Source organism: Agelaius tricolor, unplaced genomic scaffold (genome assembly GCF_023055355.1).
Source record: "Agelaius tricolor isolate 1412-34295 unplaced genomic scaffold, bAgeTri1.0.p SCAF_10, whole genome shotgun sequence".
Taxonomy (NCBI): Eukaryota; Metazoa; Chordata; class Aves; order Passeriformes; family Icteridae; genus Agelaius; species Agelaius tricolor.
This window is the reverse complement of record NW_027269270.1, coordinates 2,690,619-2,716,708: the sequence shown is the minus strand read 5'-3', so window position 1 is coordinate 2,716,708 and position 26,090 is coordinate 2,690,619. Positions and strand designations below refer to the sequence as shown.

General features: G+C 42.6%; 1 protein-coding gene across 13 annotated transcripts in view; it reads left to right on the top strand.

Moving 5' to 3' along the window:
• UNC80 (unc-80 homolog, NALCN channel complex subunit) overlaps nucleotides 1–26,090 on the top strand; it is a 126,057-nt gene that overhangs the window by 8,067 nt on the left and 91,900 nt on the right. For 10 of the 13 annotated variants that reach the window (XM_071434348.1, XM_071434345.1, XM_071434349.1 and 7 more), the window contains exons 3-17: nucleotides 39–195; nucleotides 1,050–1,348; nucleotides 3,757–3,880; nucleotides 5,654–5,727; nucleotides 6,246–6,385; nucleotides 9,868–10,129; nucleotides 13,365–13,499; nucleotides 14,115–14,337; nucleotides 16,212–16,352; nucleotides 17,639–17,907; nucleotides 18,531–18,884; nucleotides 19,639–19,785; nucleotides 21,622–21,769; nucleotides 23,162–23,310; nucleotides 25,797–25,963. In XM_071434348.1, the coding sequence (XP_071290449.1) occupies nucleotides 39–195; nucleotides 1,050–1,348; nucleotides 3,757–3,880; nucleotides 5,654–5,727; nucleotides 6,246–6,385; nucleotides 9,868–10,129; nucleotides 13,365–13,499; nucleotides 14,115–14,337; nucleotides 16,212–16,352; nucleotides 17,639–17,907; nucleotides 18,531–18,884; nucleotides 19,639–19,785; nucleotides 21,622–21,769; nucleotides 23,162–23,310; nucleotides 25,797–25,963 (2,789 nt within the window). The other 3 variants (XM_071434346.1, XM_071434354.1, XM_071434355.1) reach the window with 2 other exon arrangements.

Genomic DNA, 26,090 nt, shown 5'->3' with positions numbered 1-26,090 from the left:
AGAAATAGACATAATGTCTTTTTTTACCTTTGTTTTAGTCTTTTGAAAGAGTTTTGGTGGAAAACAAGCTGCATGGCCTTTCTCCAGCTCTCTCTGAAGCCATCCAGAGCATTTCTCGCTGGGAGCTTGTCCAAGCTGCTCTCCCTCATGTGCTGCACTGCACTGCAACACTGCTCTCCAACAGGAATAAGCTAGGTCAGTGCTCATGTGAGCTTGTTTTCATTATTGAAGCTATCAGTCAAAATGTGACAGATTGCTGCTCAGGGTGCCAACACATTCCAAATCCTTAGAATCCTAATTAGTTTCTTCTGGGGATTGTCTTTCTTGATGTTTGTCTTTCTCTTTTATGGGAGGATAACCTGTGAAATCTTCCCCAGTGAAGTTAGTGGCCTGATGAGCTAAAGAGTCAGAGTATTCAGTAACATTTTGCTAGTTATTTCCCAGCAATAATAGAACTTATTTTAGCACCCAGCAGGCATGGATTCCTTGAAGGAATATGTATTTCTTTCAAGGCATGCTGCAGTGGTCAGTTGCAGCAGGTACTTTCAATATTTTCAGTTTTTTGGGGTTTTTCTTCCTATTTTTATTTAGACCAATGCATGTGACTCTCAGCAGATAGTCAATCAGACAACAGAGAGGCAGGTCCAAATCCAACTTACTTTGGTACTGACTTCAGCAGGAATTTGCTTCCTGAGACATGCCAGTAGGGAGCATTAACAAGACACAGGCTTGAGCACCTTGCAGTGCTCACTGGCATTTTGTCTTATTCAATAAAGTCAGACAAGAGTGTTGAGTTAATTTCTTTGGGGACCACTCTGTGTTCATGCTGCTGTCATTGCAGAGACTGAACTCCAAATGCTGGGAAATAAATGGAGGCTTCTGATTTAGGAGGCCTCAAATATAATGAGAGAGAATGCTGGTGCTTTTCATTGTAGAATTTTAATTTTCAAATGGTTATCTGGGAGTTGGATGTCCAGCCTCCAGTGGAACTCTGAGCAGTATCATTAATGGAAACCCTGTGAGATAATGTGATGCATTTTTCCAAACAGGACATCAGGATAAGCTAGGAGTAGCTGAAACAAAGCTGCTTCACACTCTTCACTGGATGCTGCTGGAGGCTCCTCAGGACTGCAGCAATGACAGATTTGGAGGAGACAGAGGCTCCAGCTGGGGAGGGAGCAGTAGTGCCTTTATCCACCAGGCCGAAAACCAAGGATCACCAGGGCATCCCCGGCCCAGCGCCGTGACCGATGAGGAGGAGAATAACAGGAGGAAGTTCTTCCAGAATTCCATGGCCACAGTAGAGCTGTTTGTGTTCCTCTTTGCTCCCCTCGTGCACAGGATTAGAGTAAGTGGCACACTGGTGGGGTTCTTGTGTGGAGACAGCTCTGGGCAGGAAAGGAATGATTCTGCCTTTGTGGCTGTTATTTAATTCAGCTCACAGTGCACACTGGGGTACTGCTGGAAATATTTTACCAAGCTGGCAGAATACTGCTGCCATTGGGAAGAAATTCTTCCAGTGCCATGAACAATGACCACAACATCAGGCAGGCACAAAGACAAAAATATACAGTATAAAGTAAGGCACTCTTAGCCTTTGGGAATGGCAAAGATCTGTGGCCCCTGTGAAGTCTCTGGGATCCTGAAAACTGCAGAAAGGATTATGAGCTTTAACTTGCTCCAGTGATTCTCAACCATTGCTCAGAAAAGCCTTCCTGGAATTTCAGGGATTCCACAGTGGGGCTGCCACTGGGGTTTGTTGTTGTCATTACTAATCATCTTGATGCTAATTAGCAGGACACTGTTACAAGCATGGCAGTGGCAAAGGCAATGGAGCATTCCTTTGTTCTGAAGTGTGAAGCAGGCTGCAGGCCTCCTGTCTACTGGGGTTCCTCTGTTACTTTTAATTTATCAGCTTTGCAGAGTGATGTGATGAAAAGACATTTTCTTCATGCTCTGGGAGGCTGCCATTTAGCCTTTATGTTTCCAGCTAGGCCTTGAAAAAGAATAGGTCCTTGAAAAAAGGACCATAAAGTCATGAAATGATGGGGCTATCTGTTCTAATCCTGCCTTCTATGCTGCAACAGTAGGAAGGAGCAGGAGATAAGTCTTTTGATTAAGGCAGGTAAAAGTGAGACTGGATACTTAGAATCTTTCTCTACTTCTGCTACTGAGTTCCTGTAAAGAAGTGTTTAATTTCTTTAGCCCAGTTTTTTCATACTTGTTTAGTAGTTGTCTGTGGGCTGCTGGGACAGGACAGGAAGAAACACTGAATTCTTCCCTGCCCTACACACAAAAATGCAGGCTGCTGTTTGAATAAGTGGAATGAAACTGTGGGTAGACCTTGGTTATTAGAGATTGGAGTTCCATGGCATGTTGTTTTCAAGATGGGGTTAATAACAGTACCTCAAGTCTACCTTGAGAATCTCAGATCTCTGGAACACTGTGCTGATGAACATTGCAAAGCCAATTAAAGCATGCACATTTGTGTCATCAAAATGAAGTGCAGGAAAGGAGTTAAATGAGGCATGTAAGTGGTTCACTAAGTGAGCAGTGTCCTCTTGGTGTCTTCTGAGTCTCAGGGGAAGAACACTACCTGATAGCCAGAGTAATGCATGGGCTCAAGGAAGTAATGCATGTTCACATAGACCTAAACTGTTCAATTCCTAACTTCTGGGAGGATTTTTGTCTTCAGCAAAATGTTTTTAAGTCAGGCTTTGGGGGCTGCATGTAGTTCTTTAAGTGCATAGCTGTAGGTAGAAGTGTTGGCACGTCACTGCAAGCTGGCAGTGCCAAGTGAAAATGCAGTGTCACTGCTGGCAGCTCTGAAAGCTTTGCAAGCTGCTATTAGTAGAAACAGTAATTAAAACCAAGCTTGTGAGTTGATTATGATGAGAGAGCACTAACAGAGGGGGGGAATAGAAGGGTGGGTGCCTGCAGTGGGTTCCTGCCATTCCTGTAGCTCTGTCTGCATCATCCATTCCAAATACCAAGGCATCTGGGGCTGTCTCAATAGGAGAGTGCTGTGCACCTGAAATTACACCACCAAAACTGCTGTTACCATGTTTGTTTGCCTCATGGGGGTAGCTGGGGCTATACTAACATCTGTGTCTCCCCATGTAGATCTGACATGAGGTCAGGTAAGTGCATAGCTGCCCCCTTGATCCTGCTAAGATTTACTTGTGTACTAATTGATATGATTTCAGCTGCTTGCATATGTAAAGCAGGGTTAGCACAAGGGTGGAAGTAGTACCAGTCTCTATGTATTGACAGAGTTCAAGTACTAACAGTGCTAATGATAATGACAGTAATGTGTACTACTACTTCACAGTAATCTGTTACATGTTTCCTCAATTTCTAAGTAATGCTTAAGTATTTAATATTCTTTTGGGGAAGCAGTTCAAGACTTTAAGTGTAAATCCTAAAGTTGAGCTTGAATGCTAAGTAAAGTGATTATGTATAATTAAAAGGGATACTTTGTAACAAGAATGGCCTTTTCTATTACAGCTTAATGTCCAGGGAAAACCAGGGTTCATTGACTAGGATAGGAATTTCACTTGAAAAAAGCCTTTGCGTATTTTTGGACTGAAACTTCCCTGTGATTTTTTTACTACCTGTAGTTGACATGTGTAGACCCTGCTGAATACTGTCAGTAGCCCTTGAGTTAGCATGTACTGACTGGACAGCTGCACATGGTATCCTGTAAGAAATGACAGGCTTTGCAGAGTGGAAACAACGTTTTGTTTTTCTCTTTAGGAGTCCGACCTGACGTTCCGGTTGGCTAGCGGCCTTGTCATTTGGCAGCCAATGTGGGAACATAGGCAGCCTGAAGTTTCTGCCTTCAATGCTCTTGTGAAACCCATCAGGAACATTGTTACAGGTCTGTGACTTTGCTGTGGTGGTGGAGCTCCTGAGACCTGGGAAAGCTTTGCCTTTGCTTGCCTGGTGCTGCCCTTGCATTCTGTACATGGAGGAATATGTTGATCCTGCAGGAACTAGTCAAACCTCAGAGTAGTTTAAGGTTGTTCCCCTCAGAGTCAATTGGCATTTGCATAATAATTAAATAGGAGATAGGAAAACCATCACAGATAGGAAATTAGTAACTTTTCAGTAGTTATCATTTGTCAGCCTCATATAATTTCTGTTAGCCTTATCTTCCTTAGTTGCTAAGAAGGGCGAAGACAGGATCTCACTGCAGCCTGACATGAGTGAGGAAATCTTTCCCAAACTGGCACTGGACAAAAATGAACAGTGAAGAATCTAAAATTTGATTTACAGCATGTTATGAAATTAGAAAACATAGTTTCAAGAGAGTCCAAAGAAGGCCTAGGTTGTGAATTCACTTTTGAATACTGGAAGGGGGTTACTTTTTCTTTGAGCTTCAGCCATAGTGAGATTGGAATTGGGTGCTTAGGCTTCCAGGGCTTTGGCTTCCAAGTATTTTTGTCTGGCCTAGTCCTAAAAACCCCCCCATTTTTGCTGTTATATTTTAGACAGTAGTTTTTTTATAATTCCTGCAAGGTGGTGAATTGAAAGTGAGCAAGGCATACTGCTGTACCATTGCTTCCAGTTCTCAAAAGCACGAAACTGTAGTTTTCACCATAGTGAAAATGTAATTCACTAAATTAGTTTTTTCTGATAACAGGTCATTTTGGATGCCATATTTTGTTATGAAGATTTAGTAGACCTACTGGGAAAGTCCAGAATTAACGAGATTCAGGTCTTCCAAATGATTTAAAACAGTCTTTTACACCTTACTCTTTGTCCCTCTTCTTCAACTTCTAGAATTAAAATATAGTATTTCAGCCCTAGAACTAACAGAGGAAATTTTCTTTGACTATTGGATTTTTTTTCTATAGGTCTATGTGAAAATCTCTAAAAATAGCTTCAGAAGTGAAGTCTGGAAGGAAAATATTTTTTTATGTTTTGAAAGGTTTTTCAGCAGGACAGAAATGCTAATTGGAATGAGGCCTTTTATGTGTAGGAAGATTCTGCTATCTTAGCATTTTCTCAAGGTGGGAAAAAAGAAAGTCAAATTTACTTAAATTTTCCTTCAAACAACAAATAAAAAAATGAATGAAAAAGCTTTGCAGTATTTGTTTTGCAGTCTGATTCAGTCATATCTGCACTGCTTTCAACACAGGATTTCAAGACTTGTCATCCCAGTCTGTGTGTTACCCTTGGTCTGCTACAGTATTGTAATTCAAATTTTGTGTGACATCCATGTATTTCCTGTGCTGAAGGCATTTGGCAAATTGTGAATCACAATACGCCTCTGAGTGATGTAACCTAGAAAAGGACCTGAATATATGTACAAATAGGATGAAGAGATCCAAAATAAAAGGGACTACTCTGCACAGGAAAACACAATTGGTGGTGAATGGATTTAGGGTGAAATTTATATTCAAATTTAATTTTAAAGAAATGGAGATTTTTCAGTAGACTGTGTTGTTGTCAACACAATAGAAAGAACTGAAAAAACTAACAGTCCTGTTTTCTTTTTATGGCTGTGACTAGTGCCTAGGAAGTTTGCAGCAGATAGATGGCTGGCTTTGTTTTTTTGGTTTATCCTTTTATTATAATACTTTATACTAGGTACATTATAGAGCAGGAGGCATTTCTTGAAGTGTCCTGCTTTGACTTCTTTCCTCAGCCAAGAGAAGTTCTCCCACCAATAATCAAAGTGTGACCTGTGAATCCCCTAATCTGGACAGTGGACGTACTGAGGTAAGTTCTGTGCTAAGGTTTGACAAGCTTGAATAAGGTGCTGAGGGAGGGGGGAATAAATATTGAAAGAGAACTTGCAGTTACCACCCTAAAGTATTTCATCTCCAGAAATTGCAGTTATTCACAGCTAAGGCTCCCAGCCTTGTTTGCAGTGGAACCAAAGGGTGTGGGGTATATCTATGTGGATCCTCCTTGCCCTTTTCCTGTCTTATAGGATGGAAGCCTGTTCTTGTGTATGGCAGGAGGGTTGGAGCCTGATTTTAAGGTCCCTTCCATCCCAAATCATTCTCCTGGGCAAGAGACCTGTACAATGTACCCTTTGCCTGTACAATGACTTGTATTGAGAAGCCCCAGGCTTGATCAGTTTTTCCATGGTTTTATGGTGTAAAAGTAACTAAACTCAATGTTTAAACTCAAATGTCTAAACTCAAATTGCAGTTATACAACTAACATGAGAGCAATAAATGTTTACATACCTATGTTGGTGTGCCTATCTTCTTTTTTGCAACTATCTCAAGGGACTGCAGGTGGTCTGTGAGACAACACAGCCAGATCCTGCACCTCCAAAGGCTTCTGGTTCAGCATGTCACCCTGGAAATTCCTTGGAGGGAAGTGTGTCCTCCCAGACCTCCCAGGAGAGAAGTTCTGCACATCCCAGGTACAAAGACTTTCAAGAGAAACTTGGGCTCATGTGATTTAGCAGTGGAGGTCACACAAGTCCATCTTGCATGCACTTTTGTCTGGACATGCTGAGGGTGTTGGATGTTGGTATCAAATTCTTAATTCAACAAATCTCAGCTCTGGGTGATGAAAAAGATGGCAGCACTTGTTACTCAATGCTTCTCTCCTCAGAGAAATCTCTAGCTGGCCTGTTGGGACAGTTTCTTTGGTCTATTCTAGAATGCTGGAATTCAAGACTCAAAAAATAACCCTCAGGTTCAGCCCTTCCAGGCTAGTTTCACCTTCAGGCAACTGGTATATTATCTGGCTTCCTTCTGACCAGATTTTCTTTCCCCCTAGCAAAGAATTTCTGCAAGCCTCTTTGCACTGCCTTCATTATGTCTCCTTTGCATCCTGCTGCATGGCTGGCTTTACTGACCCAAAGGAACAGACTAACAAAGAAGCACAGCTATGAAAATGTGCTTCCAGCTTGTCCTACAGTGCTCAGACTCTGGTTCCCAGCTTGGCACTAATAAATTCATCTAAATTTTGGCGCAGAAAGGTAGAAGTAGATTTTCAGTAGCGCTGGACACTCAGTAGGGCCATAAAGTAAATCAGGATGATGAGTGTTTTCAGAGATTTTGCAGAGGGAGGGCTGTAATTTTAAGTCTCTGTGGATTTAGGAGGGTCACTTGAACACCTGAAAACTCTAGTCCTGTTGCTTCTCTTTGGGGAAATGTCATATCCAAAACACTGCAGTTTTAAGAAATGGCTTCATTACAGTGACAGAAATATAGGATGGAGTGATTTTTCTGAGTAATCAGCTAGGAACAGCTCTGATCTCTCAAATGGGAGCTCAGGGCATCTTTTCACTGGTGCAAAGGAAAAAGCTATTCCTCAAGGCTCTCATCCCATCAGGAATGAGATAAAAAAAATCCCTTGGGATTTTTTATCAAGCCTGTTGTCAGTTCTGGATCTGTATTTAATTTCTATTACTGTGAACCAGTAAAACTGAAGGTGGGGACAGAGCTGCCTTTCTGTGTGTGAACAGTACTGCTCAGAGAGTGCACTGCTGTAAGAAATAAGCAACCTTTTAAGAAGACAGAATCAGGTGATCAATTTATCAAGCAGGGTCTGGTGGTTGCCATGGGGATGAAGCTCCAGACAGGCTTTGAAGAGAGCATCATTATGCCTCCTCATTTGCAGAACTCATTGATGAGTTAAGGCTGTACAGGGAGCTTTGGTTGCCAAGCAACAGATAACTGTGGAACAAATGTTGTTTACTCTGCTTACCAACAGCCAAAGTATTCCTTTGTCCTTGGCCAGGGGTTGAAGGAAGGCTGCATTTCCACTTTCCCTGCAGTCACAAGCAACCATCAGCTGATTATACAAGCACTAGATTTTTCCTCTCAATGAACTACAGAGTTGAATTTCTGGTTCTTCAGAAACTGTCTAAACAAATGGCTTGTTCTGATCCTAGCTGAGTGTGGCTCCTCCACTCAGTGTAATTCTCCATAAAGAGATGATTCAGTTTAATCCTGAAGCAAATAAACCACAGCCCTTGATCCAGCTGCTACCTTGAACAGGCTGCCTGGGAAATAGACTTTGCAGGAAGTTAGAAATATTTCATAAGGAGAACATGCCTTGCTCCAGCCTGTGTCATGCCTCAGGTTTGCCTGTGTCACAGATAGGGGAGCATGAAAAGCTGTTTATTTAGCCCCATACACTGCTCAGGGTCCTGCAGAGGCCTTTCACAATTGCTACTGGGATGACAGGTTTTTATTTCCTTGGCTGGGATACTTTGGGTATACTTCTGGCTTTTTGCAGGCTAGATCTATGTGGCACAGCCTAAACTTTGACAAAACCACCTTCACATCAGCTTTATGGGGAAAATGTTACAGCATATTCCCATTTCATGTTGTTTTCTTTCCTAAATCAGTTTTTCAGGTTTTTGTGACAGCTCATTTCCAAGTTGTCAAACTTGCAGCCTTTTTACCTGGAATACAGCACTAGGGGAGAAACTTTGAGTGTGTGTATTTTGTGTAGTGTGGCATATGCTGACACAGGCTGGTCTGCAGTTTCCAAGTGCCTCCAGCATTGGCTTGTGGGGCTGGCAGCAAACCATCTTCTGCAAGTTTGAGCTCTGGATCCATGTGTTGATCCAAGCCCAGCCCTGACACCTGCTCCCTGTTTCCAGGCATGTAAGATGGAGCAGGGTTCATGTGATTCCAGTTGGTGTCAGTGTTCCATGCACACTTTTTTCTCCTTTGCCAGCTCCATGCCTGCCTTGGGGGCACAGGGCAGAGATCCAGCAAAGCACTTGAGCTCTCAGAGGTCCCAGGGCTCAGTGTTGCTGCTGTTCCCTAGGACTTTGCTGGACCATGGCCTTGGACCCATCTGTTCAGAATGTGGTGGAGATGGGGATGACCTGTCCGCACTACTTGCAGAGCTGATAATAAAAATGGCTTTTAACAAAAAATAGAACACCAGCTTGATATTCTTGTGATGATTCTCAAATGCCTGAGAATATAGGGCATGAAAGCACTCTTAATCTGTTTCTAATCTAGAGTGGAAACTTTCAAAATGTGTATTCAGCAGACAAAAAAAAAAAAAAAAAAAGAAAAAATTTCCAGAGTTCCTGCACCACCCCCATGATTTCACACCTCTTACCATGTGATTCTTATTCCTGTGACTGCCTTTCACTTGCTCCTTTCTGTCAGATTGTCTCCTGACAGCTAGTGACTGTCCAGAGGGTAGATCAGGCCAGTTGTACTCTGCTGGGAAAAAAGCTGTATAAGAGATTAGGAATAAAAATTTTAGGGCAATTTATTGCAAAAGCATTGTCTATGAATGACATACAGCTGCCTTCTAGATTCTCATCTGTGAAGTTCACTTACAGATGCCTTGCTTTTGTGTGCACTAATTTCTCCAATACTTAGGAAATCCTATATTAAAATCCACTGGGAAATTGATAGGGCAATAAAATTATAACGAAGGTTTTAAAAGGTGTTTTTCTCTAGAACACCTTGGTAAAGAATGCTCATAATAGTAGCTTTTATTTATATAGGAATTTATTTAATTAGTTTAAAAGGTTAGCCAACTTAGGTGCCTTGCCTGCTTTTGCTTAAGTAAGGCCTGATATGAGCAAATGTAAACCATTCCTAAATATTATGAGTTTCAGAGCTGCAGATGCATGAGGGTTGTCTGTTTCCTGCTGAACAAATTACTAAGTGAGCACAGGTACTGGAGGCTTATCTTCAGATCACAGTTTAAGAAAGCACCCCTGTCCCAGAAAACCCCTGACAGCATGTGTTGGAGTCCTCTGGGCACCTGCAAGCCAAATATCCAGTTAGATGCCTTCAATAATGCTTCCCTCAGTTAGGCACCTTAATCCCAAAGGACTTTATGCAGAGAGCTGAGTATCTGAGAAGGCCTAAGGAGTCTGAGGACTGACATTTCTATCCCTGCCTTTTGGAACAGGGTGTCCTTGGTGATTCCACCATGCCAGAAGTCTCGCTACGCCACCTACTTCGACGTGGCTGTGCTGCGCTGCCTGCTGCAGCCCCACTGGTCTGAGGAGGGCACACAGTGGTCACTGATGTACTACCTGCAGAGGCTGAGGCACATGCTGCAGGAGAAACCTGAGAAGCCCCCTGAGCCTGAGGTCACCCCTCTGCCAAGGCCTCGTAGCAGCTCCATGGTGGCTGCTGCACCCTCTCTGGTGAACACCCACAAAACCCAGGTGAGGAGTTGCTGGTGGTGAGAAAATAATTGCTGTGGTGGTGATGCTGTGGAGTGGTTGCTGAACAGGTAGGGATGGGCACAGCTTTGGTATGGGCTCACTTCCAGATCAATCTTACAGTCAGGTACCTGCATTGATTCAGAAGGGTAGAATCTGATGCAGAGGGTCACAGCTGGCGACTGCTGAGAGCTGGATTGTTGATTTGGGATAATTAATCTAGGGTGAACTGGGATAACATTAGTTTTTAATGTGAGAATGTGCTAATGCAGTTGTCAGAAGAAATGGTTACTAATGCCTTTGTATTACAGTGTAATGGTCAGGACCCACTGAGCTTCTCTGGTGTACTCCCTCAAATGAGAGAAAAGGAACTGTGTTTAGCACAGGACTGCACACTTCAGACAAACTCTTGTGCTAAAATATTGAATTAGGCTTGGCAAACAGTGGCAGTGAGCAAAAGCTCTCCATGTTGGTACTTCTGCTGTTATTACATCATTTTTATATTTACAAAAAAAAAAAAGTCTTAGTAGAGAAACTGTCCTAATAGGTGTCAAGTCTTGCTCCCTGTTTGCTGGACAGTGAGCCCTGTCTGCCTGACCTTGCTGCAGTAAAGAGCTTTGTGTTTGAGCTTAAATATTTTTTTGTGTTGTTGACCTGTTCCAGAGTTAAAAAAGGAATGTTGTTGCATTTTCAGTTAATCTCCTTGTGGATTTGTGCTACTTTTAGGTTGTGCCCTCTCTTCCTGTCATGTGTAGCAAATGCTGATTTACTTAGTTGATGGAGCTGCCTTACAAAATTTAGCAGAGATTCTACTTTTGCCTTCCAATTTTATGACACACTTGAATAAAAATCCTGTTTATTTTGCTATCAAATGTCTTTTTTTGGAGTTGGAAATCTCAGAATTCTTGGTGTTTTTCCTAAAATTGCTCCTTTTGGGGCTCTGACAGGTATTGAGTGGAAGGAAGGTGAAATATCTTTTTTCCAGTAGACCCTAGATGCTCAAAATCTAGAAGACAAGCATAAACTATTTCACTTGCACAAGACTCCTTTGCTCTTCTCTAATTTTGTTCTGTTAAATCCATTTGGCAATTCCACTGGGTACATTGTGGCTGCTCATGTGAGGACTGTCCAGGGCATGCTTCTCTCCAAGGCTGAGTTTGAGTGCTTTTGGTGACCTCTGTGTCAGTCCAGTGTATTTTTGCCATACTTCTTTAAAATAGAATCCTGTTCCAGGGTTCCAGTTTGTTAAGCATAACAGCTGTGATGGAGGAAGTGAAATGGTCTTCCAGGCAGCAAAACTTTCAACTCATGCCCCCCTTCTTTACAACTTTGAGGACTGAAACTGGTGCAGCACACAGAAGCAGCTGGGTTCCAGTTCATCCCAGCCAACTGCAGGAATTTTACTGCTATTCTTACATAAGTCTCATCAAACAAGGCTCTCTGTTAGTTCACAGCAGAGAATGCCACCTCCCAAAGGCTGGGATTTCTCCTTTCTGTTAACACAAGGAGTTGTATGCTGAGGCTTCTCAAGCTTGTCTGACACAGGGTTATGCTTAAAGCCTGGTTTTTCAGTCTAGACCTGAAATTCCTAACACAGTGTGATCATTTCTACTCAAAGTTGATCAATATCTTCTCAAAAACATTGGCACGCTGTGTTTCAGCAGGAAAGATATAAAGTGGCAGGCAAAAACTGAGTAAAGAAAAACCACCTAGTAAACACTGACTTAGTAACCAATGGACAAAGATATTTAATCCAAAATAATTTCATACAATGTTTTATAGCCAGCAGGGGCCAGAGAGCCATAAAGGCTAAGAAAAAAGCCATATGGAGTATTTGCTGGCCTCACTGTTGAGAGTGGCTAGGGCTGAATCCTGATTTACTGTGTACTGGATTTCATGTGTGACTCCTCTGACTCTTTAATCATAGATGCAAAGTGGTAGATATGCATACCTTTGTTCTACAAACAGTGGTGAGGAGGAGACTTGCTGCTGTGTGTCTCATTCTTGTCCTGATAAAATTAAGAGGGAGGATTCAAGGGTAGTTTCTGATTAGTCTGAAAAGTCTCTGAAAAGTGTGTGACCCCCAATATTTGGTACTGCAAACACTGTAACTGGTGTCAGGCTTCAGCTGCCAAGGCTTCATCAGGTGCTTCTGGACCTTGTTGTGCATAAAACTGCACACTTGTGTGCTGCAGAAGCTGGCTCTGCAATTTGCAGTCTGGCTAGGCAGAATCTAAACCTGTCACAGTGGTCACTTCATCTATCCCTGACATATGGCTATCTTTGCGTTGAAAGCAGAAAGGTGTTTTAACCTGACCTGCTTTTTCAGCTGAATATTTCTGGTGGGACAGCAAAGAAAAAGAGCATTCAATTGGAAAAAAGCTGATATTTAGGCAGAAGCAAATTACCCTGAGGGAGTTTGGTCAGGTCAGCTGCACAAACATCTCATGGAAGATTGGCATTAGGTCTCTACTGAGAGCAGAGGGCTGGAGGCTGAGTTTGTGCCAGTTTCCTTCTTTGCAGCAGGCAGGTATGGCGTGTGTTGTTTGATGCAGAGGTGAGTTGAGTGAGCTCTACTGAAGCTGGGGTGAGTGAGCCTCATGGTTTTTGCTGTTGTGGGACATCTGTGATACAGGAAAGTGGGGAAGTTTCATATGAAAAATGATGGACGGGGAGCCCTCTTATTACAAGTGAAGGATGTTTAATGATTTAGAAGTCTTAGATTTCTTTAAGTAAATAAATTATCTGAAAATTAAGTTTCTTGAAGGGACAGTGTTGCTTATTTGCAGTTTAGTCCTAAAATATGTATTTAAAAGTGTGTGTTATTAAGGGCATGGATCTTAAATGAAGCACTTTACAAAGGGTAACCATTATGATTGCTCATGGACTTAAACCAAGATCTCAAAGACATCATCAGTTACTTCAAGTCTTACCTGGGATCACAATCAAACATGTTCTTCCATGCCACCACACCAGGCTGACAGCAATGCCTGAGGCTTTCCCTACAGTGTGCTGTACTTTTTTCCTTTGGTGACTGAAAGGTTAGTCAAAGTAAATAATTCTGGAAGTTTCTAAATTTTGTTCATTTATTTTTCTTTAAATGTGTAAATGTTTTTGTGTAATGAATGGAGTCTTTTTCTTCTACAGGGCTCCTATGATAGTTCTAGGAAGCAGCTCCTTTTTCAAGGCTGATTATCCTCTATTTCTCCTTGTGTTTGTCTTCTTTTGGGAGCTGCAGGATCTTACAATAAAGTGTAATGAGGAAGAAAAGTCACTAAGTACAGAGGCATTTTCCAAGGTTTCACTGACCAACTTGCGTAGACCAGCAGTTCCAGATCTCTCCACAGACCTGGGAATGAACATCTTCAAAAAGGTGAGTGAAAGAAAACTGCACTTTAATTTACCTATGATTCAGCAGCTCAGTGTCTCCCTAAGTAGCTGCTGAAGGTCTGCTTGGACTATGTATTCATGAGGTCTGCTTGGAATATATATTCATGCCATATGTGAGATCATCATCCCTTTTCACTGGAGTTGATTCTGCATATTATTATATTGGTTTTTATATGTGCATCCTGAACATAATACTGAAGTCTTTATTCAAGTAATTGTCCTGATGGAACTGCACGAGAGGAGGCTACTCAGCCAGTGCTGAATTTTAAGTGCCAGTGCTCACTGTAATTCCAGCTAATTCAGTGAGTTCTGCTTTTTTTACCTCGTCTTAGCTCTGGGTTTCCAACCATCCATTCCATGCTCAAGGTCAAAGAATGACATGAAATTATCTGAGGGCATCCATCCCAGCCTCGGGCAAGACTGAACTCCTTCAAATGCTCACAGGACCCCAGCATGCAATTAGACTCTGCCATGGGAAATGGCCAAGATAAAATGCTCAGAGTGCAAAGTTATACTTGGGGAAATATATCTGTGTTATCTTTTTCCCTGAAGTGGTTGTTTTCCATGCCTCAAAGCTTCTTAACTGCTCTTGCTGCAGTTCAAGAGCCGCAAAGAGGACAGGGAGCGTGAGCGCAAGGGGTCGATTCCGTTCCACCACGCCGGGAAGAAGCGGCAGCGGCGGATGGGGGTGCCCTTCCTGCTCCACGAGGATCACCTGGATGTCTCCCCCACTCGCAGCACTTTCTCCTTCGGCAGCTTCTCTGGAATTGGAGAGGACCGGCGTGGCATGGAGAGGGGAGGGTGGCCAACCACCATCTTAGGTGAGGTATCGCTGGTCTGCCCCAGGCTCCGTGTCGCTCCTGTTGCGAACATTCAGAGAACAGCAGGGGCTGTTTCTTCATCCAGTCCTTCTGTCACCCTCTGTTCCCGGTTCTGTTCGCTTAATTAAAAAAACCCTCTTAATTCCAAGACTGTTGTTGAGTGGAATTGAAGGCTGTGAGAAACAGAGGCTCAAGGATATTTGTGTGGATGGAAGAGCGAGGAAGTATCCGTGTGAAAAGATTGGGCAGAATGTTAAAGCATAAGTGAGTACACTGCGTGTGTTTTCACTAGGATAACAGGGCCTGATGAAAGGATGTGACCCAATAGTTTATTTACAACTTCAGAGGCCTTTGAAAGTAAAAATGGACTGTGTGGATGAGTGGCAAATAACTACTGTGACTGGTCATCATGACCAGTGATAACCTGTGCATAGCATTGTAGCTTGTGCTAAGCATTAGCATTTTCAGTGCCTTGAAGGGAAGCAGTGAAGAAGTCTAGGAAAGGGAGGAGATTGCATTCCTGAGAGTGGGAAGCTACCAGGGCATAAATGTTTGCATTACACATCCACATCTGTTGGTAACTGTGTGGTGGGGTGCGTAGGGGTACAAGGACGAGGGAAGAGATGAGAATCTTGACTCCATGTTTCAGAAGGCTGATTTATTACTTTATGATATATATTATATTAAAAGAAAATTATATACTAAAACTACACTAAAGAATGGAGAGAAAACTATTTCATCACAAGGCTAGCAAAGAATGGAATGACAATAAAATCTTGTGACTGCTCAGAGTCCCGACAGAGCTGTACCTGTGATTGGTCATTAATTAAAAACAACCACATGAGGCCAATCAAAGATCCACCTGTTTCATTCCATAGCAGCAGATAATTATTGTTTTTTTTTTTTTTTTCCTCTGAGGCTTCTCAGCTTCTCAGGAGAAAAAATCGTGGCAAAATGATTTTTCATAAAATATGTCTGTGACATAACTGCTCACAGCAGACCTTGAAGGACTTGTGCTTCAGTTCACTTTTTCTCTGAAAACTTCTTTACTGGAATAATAGCTACTCTGGGAGCCTGTAGTGATCTCTTTTCCACTTGAATACTGCTGCTCCTGTGTGGTAGCAAGCACTACACAAGCATTGCATCTTCAAATAGATCCAAAGAATTTTTGTATTCCCTTCTTTAAAAGAGAAATCTTTGAATAGGCAGCATTATCATTATTATGACAATTATTACAACAGCATGACAATTGTTAGCAGCAGTGTCATTAGTGTCATTAACAAAGTCATTAGTATGCTGAAAAGTTCTAGTCACAGTTTTCCTGGAGTGCATATTGGACAGAATATAAATAGGCTATTTTCTCAATGAGGCTTATACTGTCTTGATATTGCAGAGGTACAGTGTTTGAACCTAAAAATTTGTTACTTCAAATTTCTAAGTTCACTAAGCAGTGTTTTTTTGTGTTCTTGAAGGATTTAGTTTGCCTTAGCACTCCTCTAAAATGAAATACTTAGTTTCCTCTCCTCTTTCCCCCCAAAATAAATTCTTATAGTATACCTCAAAGGGTGGAGTCATACAGTGCTGACCAGTTTTATTTTCTTGAAGGTGCAGTTGGTTAAGAATGCAGGTGTCAGCTAAACCAGCATGTGCTGAGGGGAAGAGCCTTGCAGAGAGTTTGGACCATTTTGTCTCTATGTCAATGAACCCACATAAGGAATCCCACCATAATCTTTGGTTCTGCTTCACAGCGTGATGAAAAACCTTGATTCCTTGATTTTTACAGATTCCAATCCTTTAACTTTTAACCACAGCTGCTGTCTCCAGTCACCTCTCAGGTAGCTAAACAAAATCTCCATTTCTTGTTGTCTCTCTAGGGAAGTTTACCAGGAGGGGAAGCTCTGACACAGCCACGGAGATGGAGGGGCTGAGCGCCCGGCACTCGCACTCCCATCACACGCTGGTCTCTGAACTGCCAGACCCCTCCAACAGCCATGGAGACAACACAGTCAAAGAAGGTAAATTTAACTCCTCAGGACAGGTGTTTCATTGAAATATCAACCAAAAAAGTGGAAGGAAGAGTTACTGTTTCTGCATGTGTGTGACTAATTGATTTTTCCTTTTTTGTTTCTGTATCTCTTGAGGGGTTTTATGTACTATGAAGAAAAAGGTTTCAAACAGTTCATGTTTATCTGGAGCAGTTGTTAAAACAATTGGTGGCCATCAGCAGGGAGAAGGCATGGTTTGAGGTTTTCTTGCCTTACCACAACACAACACAGAAGTGTGAACAGAAGCTTGGTATTGCTGTCTTTAATGGCAGCTAGCACAACTGCAAGCTGTCAGGAAATGTGATTGCCACTCTAGCGAGTTGCTATGTATATAATATAACCAGTCCATCACTGAGTCATTGCTCATTAGATGTATTAGATGTCATTAGTTCATTAATTAGACTATATTTATATTTAATAGCCATAGGAAGAGATTCTTTGTTAGTCTCTAGCCCTGTTACTGTACTGTCTGGCAGACGGTGGTCTAAACAACCCTATGGGTGTCTTTCTACACTACAGGGTATATAAACCTACTTACAAAGCACTAGGTGTGGGAAGTTATGAGCACTGGGGCCTGGAAATCAGTATGCATTTTAAAAATATGAGGCACCCTTGATAAAAATTTGCTCTTAAAGCCAGCTTGCTAACCTGAGCAATTCAAAGTTCCTGTCTCTGAACGCTGTGAGCTTAAGACTGCAGTGCCTTTCTCATCAGACAGCTATGCATTGTGGAGATGGTTTAGACTGTCACAGGTACTGTTTTCTTCAACTGGTGTGATGAAATTTTCCAGATTGATGTGATTTGGAAAGCTGTTTCAAATTTGTGCTGTGGTGCTGCTACCTTGACCCCTACTGTCTTTCAGCTGTAGAGTTCTTTCTCTTTGCCTTGCAGGGGCAAACTGCTGCTTTTAAGATGAGGCACTGGATTAATGCAGGGAGAAAAATCCTTTTGGATTAGATTTAGAATGTCTGAGTTGCCTGATCTACTTGACTGCCCATTTAACATCAGCTTGAGCTGCCAGAGAACTGAACTGCTAGAACAAGCTTGGGGTTGTTCTAATTTACACTGTATTAAAAGAAGAAACGAGTTTACCTTTGGTCCCTGTGCACATGATAGGAATTAGGAGCTTGTTATTTCTTTTGGCGTTACAAACCACTTTAGGAGCTGCTCTCTTTAGACAAGCTCAGCCTCAGTCTTCCATTGTGTAGCTATAGAGATAGAAATTTATTTTCAGGTAGCTGTTTTCCTCCCTGCAGTGCGGTCCCAGATCTCCACCATCACCGTAGCCACCTTCAACACCACCCTGGCCTCATTCAACGTGGGCTATGCCGATTTCTTCAGCGAGCACATGAGGAAGCTTTGCAACCAGGTGCCCATCCCCGAGATGCCCCATGAGCCACTGGCATGTGCCAACCTCCCACGGAGCCTGACAGACTCCTGCATCAATTACAGCTGCTTGGAGGACACGGATCACATTGATGGAACCAACAGCTTTGTCCACAAGAATGGCATGCTGGATCTCTCGGTAATTGGCAAGGAACAAGGAAAGCCAGGTCCCTCTTCTGTCAATGTAGCTGTTCCATTGAGATCAGGGGTTTGATGGGCTTTTCCTCCACCTCTTTATATGACTTCTCTCAGCAGTATATAAAGGTCAGTCAGATACATTTGTGCATATCCTAAAAGTCTCCTCTGAGAAACTGCAACTCCTGTTACTCCTTGCAAGGAGCGCATGTGCATGTGGAACGCACACATCAGATCTTGAGTGGTATTATGTAATGGCTGTGTTCCTGGGGCATGCACCAAATTCCCTTTAAAATAGTGTAAGACTGAGTAGCACCTTTCTTCTAGCACCTTAAAACCTCACTTTTTCTCCTTTCCCCTCAATGACTTGCCAGCTCTTGGTGCACTGAAGCAGTGTTCTCAGGCTCACAGATGTCATCTCATGGTTTCCTTTTCAGCCTGACTGTGCCCAGCCTGTGGTTTCTTGTCTGAAATCTAGGTTGTAGGCTTTTGGTATTTAGGGTTGTGTATTATTTGTTCAGGCTTTGTACTGTGCCTGCTGTAACGAGTCTCTGGAATCTAGAATTTCTAAATATTACTGGGAGAGGAAATAATTCTGGCTTTAAATATGATGTTTGAATCCCTCAGGTGGTGCTGAAGGCTGTTTACTTGGTTCTGAACCACGACATCAGTTCGCGGATTTGTGACGTGGCGCTGAACATTGTGGAATGCTTACTGCAGCTTGGTGTGGTGCCCTGTGTGGAGAAAGTTCGCAGGAAGAGTGAGAACAAAGAAAACGAGGCCCCTGAAAAGAGACCAAGTGAAGGCTCCTTCCAGCTTAAAGGGGCTGCTTGTGGTTCAGCCTGTGGGTTTGGGCCACCTCCAATTAGTGGAGCTGGAGATGGAGAAGAAGAAGGAGGTGGTGGAGGAGGAGGTGGAGGTGATGGGGGTGGTGGAGGAGGAGGAGGGCCATATGAGAAGAATGACAGAAAACAAGAAAAGGTTTGTCTTGCTTCTCTCTTTATACAATTCCAAATGTACTTTAATGTCTGCTAAGATTGAGTATGCATGTGTATGGAGCTGCCCTTCTATTTTGCTCTGATTCTCACTTGGGGTTCTGATGAGGAAACATGATTAGCAATTCAAGCACTGTAGCTACTGCAGAGAAGCAGCTGCCAAAAATGGAGTTTGTGAGCCTGGCACGGACATTTTCAATATCTTGACAAAGTGTTTGCATCCCTCAATGACAATGTTTTTTTTCAGGTTAATTATTCATAGCTTGTAAAGGAAAAACGGAACCCAGTGTGTGAGCACAGTTTCTTTTTTATTTGATTACTAGAAGTCTTAAATTTTTCAGTATTGCTATGAGAATTGGACAAGAGATGCTATATTGCTGGCCTCTGAAGCTGCAACTTATAGTAACATAATATCTAAGACATTTTAAAAAGACGTTTGGTTTTCTACTCAGCCAAGCCAACTCTCTGTTTTTCAGGGTAAATTTTTTGAAGTCAGTTCTGAATGGTATGCATAGCAGCATGTAGGGGCTTTACTTTTATAGCATAACTTTTTGATGGGAACTAAAAAGGAGGGGGCTGGTCTCTAAACTTGAAAAATAATTGGAGTAAACAAGAATACCAACACAGAAATGGAGTGTCTGAGATGAGAAATGGAAAGCAGTTTGTCAAAAATAAAATGCTAGCAGAATGCCAGTGATTGTGCCAGGGTTACCCACTGTCCTTCCCTCTGTGACCCTCAGGATGAAGGCCCATCTATCAGCACCCATAGGCTGGCACTCACAATGTTGATCAAAATTGTGAAGTCCTTGGGCTGTGCCTATGGTTGTGGAGAAGGACACCGAGGGCTCTCTGGAGATCGCCTGAGACTCCAGGTATTTCGGGAGAATGTAAGAGAATTAAAGCTCATTAAAGTGTCCCCCCTTGTACTGCTGAGATGGCTGCCTGCCCCCTCTGTAGCTTTCCCTGTATTGACAGTAAATGTGTTGCTTTTTGCCCCAGCTCACAGACTGTGTTGCAGCCCAGCCGTAGCAGATTTTCAGCTGTAGTGTTGCCTTCCAGTCCCTGGGGCTTTCTAAGGGCACACCTGGGGCCCAGGGTGCTTCTGGCCACCCCAGCAGATGGGTTGGGACAATACATGGGAGCAAATTCCATGTGTGAGCTGGTGTTAGTAATTTTTCACAGGACAGTACCCCAAAAGAGTATGCTACTTACAAGAGGTGCAGCTATCTTGGGTTGCCTACATAAATCCAAAATCTGAGGTGTAAGTACATCCACCTTTGCTAGTGGTGATTTTGACTGATTGCTGCTGGGCTGCTCCATCAGCTCCTGATGGTTGGAGTGCTCTGTATTTGCACTGTAATTGTTCTGTTGTTCTGCAAGGAAGTAAAAGACTCACTTGTGCCCTTTTGAAGGATATGGTGGATCATCACTGTTAATTCCTACCATTTTTGGTTCTGCCCCAGTTAAGACATTGGAAAGTGCCCAGAGTGTAGCCCAGACATCAGCTTTAATCCAGACGAGTTTGTCTCCTTGAGATCAGTCCAACTGCTCATTAAATGGGAGCCTTTCAAAGGCCTTCTCAGTGCATGTCTCCTCCTCACCATGTGTGCTTGCAGAAGGGGGCATTTTTCATGACTATGATAATCAGAGTTTACTAATCCCATGTGACGTGTGTGAACCATGGCTTCTCCATGGCTTTGGTTAGCTTGAGCTGTGCCAACAGAGCTGTAATTAGGTTCTGGGCTCTGAGGTTCATTTCTCAGAGATGGGTTGGCTGCTCTGTGTCCTTGCAGTCTTCTTGTGTTAGCTAGACTTCCAGGTCCTGCAGGACTGGACACAATTGGAGAAGATGGGGTGAGAGAGTCCCAGTGGTAGCAGTAGAAAGGCTCTGCACAGAACACTGGTTGAACAGGTACCATATTCATCACCATGTCAGTTAGATTTTTCTGTTGGAGATGAGCCATTTAGACCTATGCATAACATCAAGTATAAATAAATAAACCTCTTGGAACCAAGATTCTTATCAGGCCCATTGAACTGAGGGAAACATTTCTCTACATGTGTAAGTCTGTTGCATTTTCTGTGTGTTTGTCTGGCCAAACTGCTTTGCATGCAGCGTTTGTGTTGACTGCGTGGACAATCATGTCTGAGTTTACTGGAAAGTTAAGCACCCTATTGTAGATAAGAGGAGAGTTCATGTTTCCTGTAGAGGTGATATTTTAGATTCTTTTAACTCCAAGCTTCATGGGGCCCCAGTAGGATGGGTAGTTTTGTGATAGGAAGTTGACAATTATAATTTTTAAGTAAAAAGTTAGTGTTCTGTGTGATGTAAATTGGGTATAGGGGCATGCAATAGGTTGGGTCTGAGCTGGAGGGTGACACTCAGATGCCTGAGGCGAAAAACATGTTCCACCAAGGCACTGAGCATTGACAGAGGTGGTACATTCCCAGTTCATTTACATCCAGTGAGATTTTGCTTTGGGGTTGGGCAGAGGAAGAGAGGACAGGAGATATAGCTGGTAGTGGCTTTATCACCACCTCAAACAGTGGCGCCCATACTGATGCACTCTCTTTGGTGCTGAATTTCTTGTTGGCTCCAGAGGTAAACCTGTCCTGTTATGGGACCAGGTTCAGTGACAGCTAAGTGCAAAATTACCTTGCTCTTGCTAGCAAAACTTGAGCATGTACTTTGATGTGATATGATTTGATGGGGACTGTTGCAGGCCCAGAACTGCCTGACCAAGCTGTACAAACTGGACAAGATGCAGTTCCGGCAGACCGTGAGAGATTACGTGAATAAGGATTCTCTCAATAACGTGGTGGATTTCCTGCATGCTTTACTGGGATTCTGCATGGAGCCAGTCACTGATAGTAAGTACTCCTGGCATCAGTCACTTGCATGTCTTAAACTGTGCCATCAGAAAGAAGCCACATTCCTGTCCTTTGCAAACTACAAAATGTGATTTGCTGTTCTCTGTTTATTCTCAGTTTGTATTTGAATATATAAACGGAATCCTTAGGCAGTGGGGGTCAAGGGAGTTGGACCTCTTTGGGTCTGACCACCCACTGACCTTGCCTCAAGATCTTGTAGCACACTGTGCACCTGAAATTGAAGGACTCCCTTTGATTCATCCTACCTCTTGTTCATGGCTCTTCACAGAGGAGATTTTCATTAAACCATGCCTTGGGCAGGAAGTTTTCTGCTTCATGACATGACAAGGCACCAGGGGGAATGGCCAGTTTAATACACAGTTTATTCTGAATGGAGGACTAATTGAGCTTTAAAACCCTCTGTGGGTGCCTCAGAGCTTAGAAGGCAGCACAGTAAGCAGCAAGAACTGCTTGAATGAATGAGAATATGGACACACAGATGCATATGCCTGCAGTTACAAATGTGCATGCATGTGTGTACATAGCAGGGTTTGAGGATTTTTTTAAGTTAGGAAAATTATGTTCTGTATTAGAACAGGCAAACATTTATGCTTGGTCACTGCATGAAACAACATTTAAGAGTGGCTGTTTACAGAGTAGGAATAGGTCCTCTGAAACACTCAGAGAGTCTGACTAATTTATTAGCCTGGCTTTGATGCCAGGAATTTCAGGGAAAGCATCAAAGAACATTATATAGCCAGCTTTCATGAGGAAGATTCCCATATGACATTTCCCTAAGTATTCATCAATTATTGACTGGCTTATTCTTTGAAACATGACAGCTTAGGCAGCTCTTGAGAGTCTTATCTCCCATCTCAGGAAACTGGGATGTTTTTTGTAATTCATGGAAATGCCTAATTCTTTTTTGAGTCTTTCTGAAAGCTTGGTGTTCTTGTGCACATTCCAAGAAAAGCATTCCTATAGTTCAGAAGATTTTTGTTTCATGGGTGTTGTCACTTTGCAGCTTAATCAAACACCTCTTATCCCTTAGAATGGTAACTAGACAAACTGGAGTTATTTTTAAAATTTTAAGTCTTATTCTGCACCTCTTTATATGAGAGGTGTGAATGGTGCAAAACTAGAATTGTCCTGATATTTTCAATCCTTTTTCATAATACAGCTATTTCTGGGAAATACTTCCATATTTATAATTCATTTTACCCTTTGCTTCTGCTATATTTTTTGTGGGGTGGGACTGAGACAACTGAGCATTGGATATTAGGTGGCAACTTGTCTCATATATCGTAATCATAATCCCTTTATGTGTGTCTGTAAGCCCTCTCTTTTAAACTGTTCCCAACAAGATGGCTTGCTTACACTTGAATTTTACAGATAAGGCTGGATTTGGGAATAACTTCACCACAGTGGACAACAAGTCTACAGCCCAGAGTGTGGAAGGTATTATTGTGAGTGCCATGTTCAAGTCATTGATCACTCGCTGTGCATCCACTACACACGAGCTCCACAGCCCAGAAAACCTGGTAAGCCCTCGATACCAAGTTAACAAAGTGATTGTCTCCCTGTATTGGGCACTAGTGAAGCTGCATCTCAGAATCTGGGGACATTCAGAAGTTTCTTCCCTAAAAAATGGAAATGGGCTGGGAAAGAGTCTGGAGCACGTCTTACGAGGAACAGCTGAGGGAAACAGAGTTGCTTAGTCTGGAGAAAAGGAGGCTCAGGGGAGAGCTTCTTGCTCTCTACAGCTTCCTGACAGAGGTTGTATCAAGGTGTGGGTCAGTCTCTTATCACAGGTCAAGGTGACAAGAAAAAAGGACATGGTCTCAAGATGTATCAGAGGAGGTTTACATTAGATATTAGGAAAAAACTTCTTCACTGAAATGGGAGGTCAGGTATTGGAACAGGCTGCTCAGGGAAGTGGTGAAATTGATGCCTTGTGAAGGCTGACCTAGAACAGAGGCTAGACAGAGTTAAAGAATAATGTAGGGATTTATTAAAAGGCCTCAATGGATCCACCTTGGGCAGCACAGGAGCCCACCCAGGGCTGCACCCAAGATGAACCAAAATGGTCACAAAATGAACAACTGGTCATGGGGTCTGTCACTTTTATAAGTTCTGGTCCATTGCATATTGGAGTTAATTGTCCCCTTATAGGTTTAGGTTAGGAAGTCCCATCCTTTTTTTTCTCTCTTCAGTCCATGTTGTTTATGCTCTTGGGCCTGAGATTTGGATTATTTGTCCTTGGTCCCCAGCTAGAGAAGGAGTTGTTATGTCTCCCTACTCTGTGAAGAGAGCTCACCATCCTCTCATATGAAAAATACAAAAGCTAAAACCAGAGGCATCAAAATCACTATCCCTGAAGGGATTTAAAAGATATGGATGTGAATGTGGGAGCAGGGACATGGCTTTTTGGTGGACCTGACAGTGCTGTGTTAATGGTTGGATTCAAAGATCTTAGTGGTCATTTCCAACCTCAGTTCTGTGATTCTAAGACCACAGCTGCAATGAATCACCTTCCAGCAAAGTCAAAGGCAGTTCACTTGGTTAACCACGTGGCCCTCTGGTGCCAGACTATTTGAATTATTGAACAGCATCTTGGTAGATCTTCCCAAGGTTTACACAAACATTCAATTTACTGAATACATGGAGGAAAGGAAGGTGTTGCTTTTTGCTATGTATGTGCTGTCTTCCCAGAGCAGTCAATAGACTGAGTGACATGAGTGCTCTTCTCCCAAATTGGTGTACTGTAGCAGCTAGTCTCAGGCATGCTTTATTATCAGAAATTAGGATTTTTCATGGAAGCAAACAAGAAACATTCTTGTATTCCATCGTTACAGCAGAGCTGTAAGGACACTGAAGTCCAGCTGAAGGGGCAGTAGTGCTCTGTGAGGTGAAGGGAGTAGGAGAAGGAAAGCCACATTAATGCCTTAAACCAGCAGTGTAGTCTTCCTATGTCCAAATCCTCTAGTTCTTAGGGATATTCCTCCTTTGGAATGTTTCTCATAAGAGATTATTTGGTGGCATACAGAAAAAAATGCCCATTATTTGACTTAGATTAGGAGCACCAAGGATAAATTTTTCTTATAAATCGTGTTTCTTTCTAGAGCCTATTTTAATGTGAAAGGTGAAACTTATCCCTGAGGGTAACATTGTTAATTGTGCCTGTATGAAGAATATAGCATGTAGAATGTGTGCAGATTTGTTGTTGCTTTGTCATTGTTTAAAGTCAATCTTGTGGTCAATATCCTGCTTTAAAAAAAAACTTAATCAGGATACAGGTGAAATTATAAACTTGTTGGGGTTTTTTTGTTTGTTTGGGTTTTTTTTCCTGTTCCTTGCTGGGAATTTTCAGAATAATCCAAGGTCTTCCAGGAAAGCTCACAGATCAAAAATCAAGCCCTGTAAAACTGTTCCCTCCATCTCCTTGCCCTCAGATATAGAGGTGATTTGCACATCACAGATGTGTATGAATGTTCAGAACTAAAAAGGGCCTTGACTGTAGGAGGGAGGTTGGGGAATGAGTGAGTCATTCCTATTCCTCTCTCTTCATGTGATGTGAAGCTCTAAAATAATGAAAAAAAATCCCAAGATACCCACCGGTTCTGAAAAAAACATGCAGTTGTTTGCACTCTACATCCTCTCACATACACCTGAGGTATTTAATGCCTTTTAAGTTTGTGGTCTATATGAATGGTATAAAAGAAACTGTAAGTCATCTTTGTAGCTCCCTCATTTCACAGGTCTTTTAGCTTCTGATACCTCTCCATCTGCTGTATCCCATTGCAGATCATGTTCCATAATAATGCTTCTCCTTGTCTGCTTCTGAGTGCACTATGAGTTTGCAGCCAAAAACCACAAACCATACACCTGAGGAGTAGATCACACAAGAGCCAGGGGAGAAGTAATGGCCTGGTGAAGTACCTCAGAAAGTACTGACTCTCACTGCTTCTTTAGAAACTGCAGACTGAATTTGTTTTTGTTTTTTTTCCTGTTGTGTCTTGCTGCTCAGGGCTTGTACTGTGATATCCGACAGCTGGTGCAGTTTATCAAGGAGGCCCATGGGAATGTATTTAGGAGAGTGGCACTCAGTGCCCTCTTGGACAGTGCTGAAAAGTTAATACCAGGAAAAAAGACCGAGGAAACAGAGCAAGAGCCAAAACCTTCTGGGAGCAAAAGGTGGGTGTCAGGAGGGAGAAAGTAAATGATTGACTTGCATATGACTCTATGGCTATCTGTGCCAAACACAAATACAGGAAGTCCCAAGGGATTGTTTTATATTTATAGCATGTCAGTTCTTGATGTA